Source organism: Miscanthus floridulus, chromosome 11 (assembly GCF_019320115.1).
Source record: "Miscanthus floridulus cultivar M001 chromosome 11, ASM1932011v1, whole genome shotgun sequence".
Lineage (NCBI taxonomy): Eukaryota > Viridiplantae > Streptophyta > Magnoliopsida > Poales > Poaceae > Miscanthus > Miscanthus floridulus.
The window spans coordinates 83,467,458-83,477,386 of NC_089590.1; the positions used below are offsets into that span (position 1 = coordinate 83,467,458).

Here is a 9,929-nt window from a genome sequence, read left to right on the forward strand (position 1 = left end):
AGGAAGTTCGAGGACATCAGCAGACCGAGAAACAATATAGTAAGAATATGATGCTTTGAGTTCAGACTTCATAAATCACAAGAACGGATAGCATCCACACACATTGTGTGTGAAAGCTAAATGATTGTAAATAAATTTGGTTCAGCTTATTGCTAGAATCATGTGCGCACAAGATTTTTCAACTTGACAAAGAATGAAAATTCAGAGGACTCTATATAAATGTTATTCAAATTTAACTGCATATACACTGGCTGCATATCATTTGCAAAAAATAAGCAAATAAAAAGAGAAAATGCCCCGAGCATACCTTCTGTTAAGGCTCGAGGGGGACGACGCTGTTGCAGCTGCCGTGCGAGAGGGCCGTAGGCGCGGGCGTCGATGCTGCGGGAGTGCGCGAGGGCGAGATGCCGCGGAAGGGCGTCTCCTGTTGAGGCGGGTGCTGGCGCAGCTGGCGAGCGTTGCTGCTGCGGGGGTGTGCGACGGAGAGGTGCCGCGTGAGGGAGATGGCTGCAGCACGGGCGGCGCTGCTGCGGGCCGGAGTCGCGCCGCCGCTGGAGGGTGTTGAGGCTTGAGGGGGACGGCACTGCTGCAGGTGCCGGTTGCTGCTGCTCGCCGCCGCCCTGGCCGGCTCGGCGGGGAGGCGGAGGAGGCCGGCGTCAGGGCTTGGGGCCCGGCTCCGCTGTAGCTTGCGACGGCGCGGAGCGGACGGACGCGGAAGCGAGGGGAACCGGCGCGGAGCTGCGAACAGATGCGGGTGAGGCCGTGAGTGGAACTGTCGCGGTAACCTGTTTTTTTTTTTTTTTCAAAGCTCAGCTCCTAATAGCTGGGTTTGAGATGGACCAGTGGACTAACAACTAGTTGGAGCCTGGACTAGTTGTTAGCCCATCCATTGAATTCTCGTGGACTAAACTTTAGCCAACTAGGTATTAATCCATGTGATCAAACAGTACCTAAGCGAAAACAAAAACAAAAACCAAAACCAAACCCTTCGCGTCTCGGCTCCACGATCACCTGCGAAAAGCGAAATTTGAATTGCGTGACGCGTCCGCGAGCTCACGCGCTCTTCATTCTTAGACACGACTGCGCTCCTGCACGCAGCGGAAACAGACAGGGTTGCCACAAACGAACCGGCCAATGCCACGCTTATTGCTTCTTCGTAAAAACGAACGGATGAAATGGTCAAAACACGGACACGTACACGAATGCAATGCACCATACTTATATAACTGCACGTGAGATCTAAACGAGACGGGGAGCAGCAGCTCCATTTATACCGCCGGCCGCCTCCGTCTCCGTCTGTGACACGACATGCCATCAGGAGCGCAGGTGAGGATCGGGCAATATGACGCGCGCGGCGTCCCCGGGCTCGCAGACCAGCACGCGGCGATCCGCGGGGATCCTGGAGACCAGCTCGGGCTGGGCCTTTTCGTACTCGGCACGGACGTACGCGGCTGCATCCTCCGCGCGCTCGCTCTCCACGATCGCCAGGCAGCAGCCCCTGAAGCCGGCGCCGCTGAACCGGGCGCCGAGGACGCCGGGGGCCTTCAGCAGGATCTCGTACAGCTGGATCATCTCTTTGTTCCCTGCGGTTTCAGATAAATCATTGCATCACGTACTGTTTACCTGACGATCAACAAGAATGATGGCGCCAACGAGACGATTAAAATTATAGAGTGAAGCACAAGGTGGTGTTTCGAGTACAAGTAGCATACCGCATTCATAGTTGAGTATGGAGCTGCGACCAGATGCAGAGATCAGCTGTCCAAGTTCCTGTAGGTTCCCCCGAGCCCATGCATCCCTGCCTGAACAAAGATCGGGGATGAACTATCAGGCCATTGCAGAACCATTTGACACTTGCGTGGAGATACAAGTAAAAGAGTAACTGTTGCTGGATAGCTTTAGCATACCCAGTGAAACTGTATGTATTATCAAAGCGAAACAATAAGTGGTCAGTAAACTAGAAGTCCAATTCATTCATGAGTACAAAGGGTACTTATGCAAACAGTACATTTATGCAGATGCCGGAGCTGGCCAAACTGTATTTCTTTGTTAAGATGTGCGGTGTTGGTGAGTGGTTGAAATATGGTGAAATAATAATCTTTCAAACAATATATGAACTAACACTTTGTACTTGTGAGAATAGAAATATGTCATGAACAAGTTGTTAACATACTGCAGGAAGATATACACCAAATATGTGATTAGCTCACCCTTAGTAACCCGCTTCATTTCAGAAAAGTAGTGCTCAGCTCTCCTAGAAAGATTTTCTTCTAATACATACTGCAGGAATAAATTATGTTGGAATGACGTGAAAATGTTAAGAAATTGGACCTGAAAGTGATAATTACCTTCTGGGCCTCATATACAACCGGATCAACTGTAATAACAAAGAAAATGTCAGACAAATTATACTTTTACATTGGGCCACGACAAGAAATATTACTTAGATCATGTACCATTGCTAAGTATATTCGGCGTATCTTCACAGCCTGAAGCACTGAGGATTCAAACAAGAACATAATCAATGAATCAGACGACATTGAACATGACAATGAATTACAAACACTGTAGAAGAACCACAAATGTCAACCCATATAAAATTGAAAACATAAGAGTATATTTGTTTGCATGATGAAATATAGCTCTATATTAAGTTATTAATAGAGGAACTCACTGCAAAAGAGCACGGGCAGCCTCTTTGCACTCAAAAACCCGCATATTATATCCACTCTTCTTTGGGAGATTATGTTGCAGTCCTGAAAATGCCAATAAAATCTTGAATGGTAGCTGTCCCTGAGGCTGTTGGCTTTTACTCAGCTCCGAGAAGCAGACGTAGGAAGGTGAAGCAGTCTACTCAAGTAAGAGAGTCTCAGTCACAACAAATACAAATGAGTAATATTGTCTCCAGTCACAAATACTTGACACGTCTAACTTTGCACGGTTCGATGTGTATCTTTGACCACTAATTACTTCTAGAATAATGTCTTAAAATCCTTATAAGAGATATTTTGAACACAAATCAACACATATAACTTTCACGCTTCGAAACTAAATAATGTAATAGTTATTGATGTTTATAGTAGTTTTTAAGGTATGACCAAATCTTGGCCTAAACAAGTTCTTTGTGACTGGAGGTAGTAGAGAAAGAGAACACTGCAATGAACACTATCTAACAAGGTATGTGCATGTACAGCACAAACAAAGAGACACTTGGCAGAGTTGACCCAATTAAAGGGCCCAAAGTTTAGTTTTATCAACAATTGAACTTATGGAAACATATATCCTCATATGTGTTTTATGGCACTAGTTCATCATGCAAACATATCCTCATATATGTTTTATTAAATAACTCAGTGGCCTTGAAAGTTGAAACATTATTAGAGGAAAAACTCTTCATACCAATAAGAAATTAAATAAACTTCGTATAAATGCAAAAGTATTACCTTGCAGTCCATGAAGGTGAGATAGCCATACCGTGAAAGCAAAATGGCAGATGGATCTAGAATGCCATTTTTGAGACCCAAGTATTTATTTTCAATGTACCTGACATATAGGAACAAAGTTAAGTGGACAGCTGAAATCCTAACGACCATGAATATCCTTCTAAGAGGGTGACAACAATTAATTTAGTATAAAGCAAGTAGTAAAGTCTAAAGTAAGAACAGCACATTATTGCATTAAGACATTGCTAAGGCATTAGCTTATGGTAGCAGGCTTGCAGCGAGTTCGACAAAGATGTTTGTAATTAAAACAGGTATCGATCAGGTGCATGCACCCATGAAATTTGTCCTTGTAGGCTATTAACGGGAACCAAACAAACTTACTTGTCTAACTGAATGTTATCCACTGGTGATATAACCAGATCATTTACATGTTCTAAAGCCAGCAAGTAAGCGATACCAACCTGTTGAAGCGAACAGCGAAACAGTTATCTTATAATCAATATCATTGGTCAAATTTTCTTAAAATGCATTTTGAGGTTGTAGGGTAATAGAAATGTACTAGAGAAAAAATCAGTGATCTGGGACAAATTCCAATCTATATGCTTGTGAAGTTAATCAGGTTATATATCAGAGTTTCATTGAGATGAAAACACATAAAAAATTATTGCCACCTTCCAGCACCTAATTTAACACTACCAACAAGCAATAGATAGGCCTAGAAGTAACATCAACTCAGTAAATGTATACAATATATCAGTAAGCTTACCGCCGCAGAAGAACTGAGCCCTGAACTATCAAGACCTTTCACACCAGAAATATATCCTATGATACCCTACAAGAAATCATTTGCCAAAATTTTTTAAGTACAACACAATCTGAACTGTTTAAAAGATAAATGTGATGGGTTACCTTCCTTAGATCATATCCACTATTCTGCAGTGCATAAACAGCACCTCTTGCATAACTTTCCCAGTTTATGTTCTCAGGTTTATCAATAGGCTTTTGCAAGTCATCAACTCTGTTGGGAAAGAAAAGGATGGAATATGTATGATCATCTTAGCTTGGTGGTATTGAAAGCTTAAATAAGCTCAGGTATAAGAACTACAGCTGTAACACAGAGTGACCTAGAGTATTTCCTAAGCGATGTTGTCCCACAGATGGGGCTAGTTTTCAATACTACGCAGTGTTAGGAACGCTGAAACACAGTGAAAAGTTTGATCAAGGAAAAACAATTTTTTTATGGTGTTACCTGAATCTTATAACACCTTCAAATTGACCAGATTGAAGTAAAACCTGAAAGAAAAATAAAGTTTGCTAACTTTATAGATAATATAGCACTGCCCTGAATCATGAATGATAGTGCACAAGAACTTCAACTTTGCACAGGGACCATAAGTTCTGCTTATGATGCATTTTTACCAAACATGTAAACAAGCAGAGACATGAATACCAAAACACGGAGTGACGAGGAGCCAAGGCGGTGTAATATATTATTTCAGGACAAAGAAGCTGACTTGATTTTTTTAAATAAGAAAATTAGGTAATATGTAGTAATTGACCAACCTCGGAACCATTAAAGGGAACAAAACCAAGGAGTACCCCATAATTTATGGTCATAGCTGTGACAACTCCACCCTGCCAGATTGCAGACGAGAATTTAGATAACAATTATGGGGTGATGACTGTCTATGCACTGTTTGAAGTTAAAATCAATTATTACTGTAATAATATGACAATCGCATTAATCAAACTGACATTATGGGTTCATGCACTCTGATCAGTTGGACTGTCTTTGCCGTAGGTTTTGAAACTTTTTTCCAAAATTAGTATAAGGCATAGTATATTCAGGCATCATATTCTAAATGAAAATACCAGAACATGTTCCAAACAATACTCAAATGGTTTTTTTGTTTATTAGTGATGATCAGTTATCACCACAATGTCAAGCCATAAAGCTCGTTCATCACTGTCACTATACATAGCTTGATGCAACTAACAAACATTCGCACAGGGAGTGGCCTAATGTTGTCCTGGAAATCATCTAAGCCTGATCAATACTGGAGGTGACACTAGGTCAATATATGTACAGAATAATACTACAATATTACCATTTATATGGAAACAACGTGATCTCTGGAACATGTACTTTAACTTCTCGATTAGAATCGTGACTTTATTATCTTCTGAAAAAAAAAATGAACAACATAGTAACACAAGGTCACCTGATGATCAATGTGAGCCCCCAAAGGGCAAATTCTGTAGGGGCAAGCAGCAACCCTAACCTCTTGTTCATCCCTTCCACTAATCTCCGCCACCTTCTTCCGTGCAATGTCAAGCTGCAATACCAGCTACATGATGTAAAAGGAAAAACATTGCAATACACTAACCAACAAGATTAACTTAAGGTCAACCACCCTACACTAACATGGGGTTTCTCATTTGAGATCATGCAACTTTGACAAGATCAATTTCAGTCTGGGGTCATCAGAAAATAAGATAACACAATAATATGCACACATCCTTCCTGTCCACAGAAATGGCCAGCCATATGGTCCTTGCTTACTTGAAAGTTGAAACCAGGAAGATTCAGGCTGTATTGAGACAAGATGAAAGGTACAGGTCATTATAGCCAGGCCCGAACCAACAATGCGAACCCATTATCCAAACAAAGCATACTGGATATCCTTTTTGTTTCATCAATCAAATCAAAAGGGAAATAATAGCACCTTACTTTCCTCTACCGGACACATCATCAGAAAGCAAAAGCAGGGCACGGTCTTATCCCAAGTCAGGTCTCACTAACCACCACCCAGCATTCCCACATTAACTCGAAGCTAAGAGAGACGTCTCAGGAGCATAAGCTTAATCAAAAGAGATGCATCTGCAACAAGCAAAAACGGCATGAACGGATCCAGATAAACTACTCCGAGATTGATTAAGTGACAAATAAATTGAGCACGGGCCACGGCATCCCACAGCACCCAACAATCTGAAATCGCCGGGCCGCGGCTTCACCCCTAAATCCCCCCGAGGCTGCAAAGCCCACGCGGCCGCGAGATCGCAAACCCAACAACCAACGCCCGTCGCCCGCAGCCGCATGCGAATCCCCCGCCCCCCATGTCGGTGCAATGCCGCAGGAAACCTCTCACCTCCTCCGCCGCCGGCCAACGCGCCGGACATCCTCCTGCTCCTCCCCCCGGCGCCACCATTCCTATCCCGCCCGCCGGTGGCTGTGGCTGTGGCTGTGGTCTCTCTCTCCCTCGCGCGTGGTGGCGGCCCCGGCGAAGGCGCAGCGCGAGCTGTGGGCTGTGGCCCGTGCGAGAGAGTGCGGTGCGGGTGGCGAGGCGATCCTACGTGGTGCTCCTAAAAAGGCACAGTACGTGGTGGGATCGGGGGATTTGCTTTGATTGCTTCGGCCGTTCGGCGGTCAGCTTAACCCATCCGTGCGTTTCGACCGTTCGTTCGGCGTGTCGTTTTGCTATAGGTCGCGTGAGTCATTGGCGTCTCCGGATTTGGTCGAGGTCCATGGCTGCAGCCTGCGAGTGCATCCGTGAGATCGCAACAAGGTTTGGTTGCTTTCTTTTTTTTTGGTGGATTGACACCGCGAGTGGTGGCGTCGGTGGCCTGTGGTCTTTTGGCGATGTGGTGCATCGACGGACGGATAACGGGATAACGGTGGAGGCACAAGGACGAGGTGCGCCGCTGTGCTCTCTCTGTTGCATTGCACCCACGCAACCTGCCATCGGCGGACACCTGGCATAGGTCGCTCACATCACCGGATGTAATTGTAGGCCATGCACGACAAATGACCGCGAAGCGGATCACGGGCACGGGGACAAACGACAAAGGACAGAGCAAACGGTTGGCTGGTTTCGTTTTTTTTTTTTTTTGCCGTGAGCCCAATCCGCCGCCGCCGCATACGGCGATTGGTCCTTGTTTTGTTCTCTTTCTTCAGAAGAGATCATGGCAAATGCGATTATGCGCTCGTTTCCCTTTCCGATCATGGCAAATGCGCTCGTCAGCAGACCACTCTTGCTCGTCGCCACGGAGGCCCGCTCCAGGTTTGCTTTGACGCGGTCATGGCCCAGTTGGACCCAGACTGTTCTCGGCCGTCACGAGTCTAGTCGGCCAACGTACGCAGGGAGCGCTAGTCTGCTTTGGCCCAGAAGCGTGATGCCCAGCTTGCAGATAAGGGCCCTTGGTAGCTGATAAGGCCCAAGCGCTGGAGGGCAAAATAGCACGGAAAAACAATCATTTTTACCTCCTGAATGAACTATCGTCTTAGTCTGGAATTCCTCCCTGAACAGCAAAAATGGACATTCGCCCTCCTTCAACTAACAAAACCAACCTCCTTGACTCTTCCAAAGGTGGTTTACTAGTCACATGGCACTGATGTGTTGCTGATTTCGACGCATGGTTGTGTTGACCGAATTTTTTATTTTTTAGCCCCTTTTAAAAAAAAATCACAAATATGTCTCTAGAGGTAAGATTTCAAAATCTGGACCCTTAGCTCGGCGCCATCGTCGTTGACGCCTAGCTTACACTGCTCGGCGTCATCGTTGCTGGCGCCGAGCTCGGGGTCACGTTAGCGCCATAGACGCTGACATGGTAGCCAGCTCGACGCCGTGGATCTTGGCGCCGAGCTCGGCGCCAACAATCCTGGCGCCAAGCCCTCTTACGTATGGGTCCACGGTTTCTTTCTCTCTTCCTCTCTCTCTTTCTCTCTACCGTCCCCGCCCGAACCGTCCGTGCTGTCCCCACCCACGCCGTCGCGCCCGTGCCGCCCCGCCCCGCCCGCACCGCGCTGCCCAGCCCGCAGACCCCCCGACCGCGCCCGCGCCGTCACGCCCTCTCCCGCTCCCGCGCCCGCCGTGCCACTCGGCTCCGCGGCCCTGCCCTGCCCCCACCCGTCCGCGGCCCGCGCGCCCTCGCCGGCCGTCATGCCCGCCCTGCCCGCCACGTCGCGCGTCGTCCCGCCCAGCCTAGCCGCGGCCCGCTGCGCCCTGCCCTGCCGTGCCACTCGGCGCCGTGGCTCGCCTCGCCCCACCCGTCCGCGGCCCGCGCGCCCTCGCGCCCTCTTCGGCTGTCCACGGCCTGCGCCGCCCTGCACGGTCCGTCGTGCCGTGCCCGCCCCTACCCGCCACGCCAAGGCACGCGGGAGCTCTGGCCCAGGCACGCCAAGGCACTCCGACGGCTTGCTGTTGCACTCCACTGACGCTCCACCGACTACACAGTAAAGTAAGTTAATTTATTCGTTTGAATTGGTAATTTAGTACTTAGTTAACGATAGTTAGGGTGTAATAGGTAGATAGATATTTAGATACTTATATTGGTATAACTAGTTTTTGTATATAGTTATTGCATAGTTAGATACATACATAGGTATATATTTAGTACTTAGTATATATGTAGTACTTTGTACATAGTATACATTTACTTATCTAAATACTAGAGACCTTCACGTTAGTAGTTAGCGTGTATTTTTGACTAAAGGACATGTGTTTCGTTACGTGTTTGAAATAGATGGATGACCTAGTGACCATATATCATGGAGGCACCGTTGAAAGCGATCGCTATGGATATGTTGAATTTGTTGACATGCAAAGCGTGCATGTGCTATTCAATGATAGGCCTTCATTTAGTGAGATGGTTGCAAGGGCTTGGGAGGAGCTGCATTGCCTTGGAGATGATGATGATGGCATTGCAGTTGAGGGTGTACTGCACCTAGGTTCTCCTCCCAACATTCTTAGGCGAATGATCCCAATTAGATGTGTGGATCAGTGGGAGAACTATGTGAGATCGGCTATGAAGAGCCAGCTGCAATGTTTAGACGTGGTTGTGTGTCGGGTGTTAGTTGATTCCATCCCTCATAAGTTTTCTCCACCAATGGGTCAGCAGACAGACTTCGATCCTCTTGTCTCGGAACATGATATGGATGTGGATGTTGCACCTACGGTTCTCGATGCTCAATCTGTCCCCAATGAGGTAGTTGGAGATGCTTGTCAGACTCATGTTGTTATGGCAGATCCTCCTCATGAGATCCTTTTGACACATAATCATCCGAGTAAGTGTCTTATCCGCATGGTTATTGGGAGCTTACCCTCTTTCTTATATCTATTTCTTTCATTCTTTACTTATTTCTCTACTTATATTGTAGGAGACATTCCTGACAATATGGATGTTCCCCCTGTTACTATGTAAGTGCACTGTGGAGATGGATTCCGTGGCTCCAATAGTGTTGAAATTATGAATGATTCAGAGCCATATGAGATGGCAAGGGCTCTTGATTCTGATGATGATCGTCATGTTGGAGAGCTGACAGAGAGTGATGTTGAGATGCTGAGGCATATCTTTCCTGGCCGCCTGATCCAAGAGTTCATGAGTTCAGCGATCTTGCTCATTTCGATCAGGCATGTGCAGAAGGACATGATGATGAGCTCCTAGAAGCTCCTGAGGCCGGTCCTAACATGGTAATTGAGAATGGGA

At 46.6% G+C, this 9,929-nt stretch overlaps 1 protein-coding gene across 6 annotated transcripts; it reads right to left on the bottom strand.

Annotated features, from left to right (window-relative positions):
- Positions 1-1,011: 1,011 nt before the first annotated feature.
- On the bottom strand, positions 1,012-6,950 carry LOC136491402 (galacturonokinase-like). Of its 6 annotated transcripts, XM_066487682.1 has the most exons (16): positions 6,593-6,945; positions 6,170-6,324; positions 5,869-6,034; positions 5,666-5,779; positions 5,007-5,078; positions 4,693-4,736; positions 4,353-4,461; positions 4,210-4,275; positions 3,825-3,904; positions 3,444-3,543; positions 2,675-2,850; positions 2,457-2,497; positions 2,349-2,377; positions 2,211-2,280; positions 1,713-1,802; positions 1,012-1,583 (listed from the first exon to the last, which is right to left on the bottom strand). In XM_066487682.1, the coding sequence occupies exons 3-16, from the start codon at positions 5,890-5,892 to the stop codon at positions 1,315-1,317; spliced, it is 1,284 nt and encodes a 427-aa protein (XP_066343779.1). In that variant the 5' UTR covers positions 5,893-6,034; positions 6,170-6,324; positions 6,593-6,945; the 3' UTR covers positions 1,012-1,314. The 6 variants fall into 6 exon arrangements, with proteins under 6 accessions (XP_066343779.1, XP_066343778.1, XP_066343781.1 ...); XM_066487681.1 differs by lacking the exon at positions 5,869-6,034; XM_066487684.1 differs by lacking the exon at positions 5,869-6,034 and having other exon boundaries at positions 6,175-6,324; positions 6,593-6,942.
- Between the last annotated feature and the right edge of the window lie 2,979 nt (positions 6,951-9,929).

Coding starts and splice junctions, on each gene's coding strand:
- LOC136491402 (XM_066487680.1), bottom strand. CDS start 6,652: ATGGTGGCGCCGGGGGGAGGAGCAGGAGGATGTCCGGCGCGTTGGCCG. Junction 4,462..4,692: donor GAAGGTGTTATAAGATTCAG/GTAACACCATAA, acceptor CTTTCCCAACAG/AGTTGATGACTTGCAAAAGC. Junction 2,281..2,348: donor TTGTATATGAGGCCCAGAAG/GTAATTATCACT, acceptor TTATTCCTGCAG/TATGTATTAGAAGAAAATCT.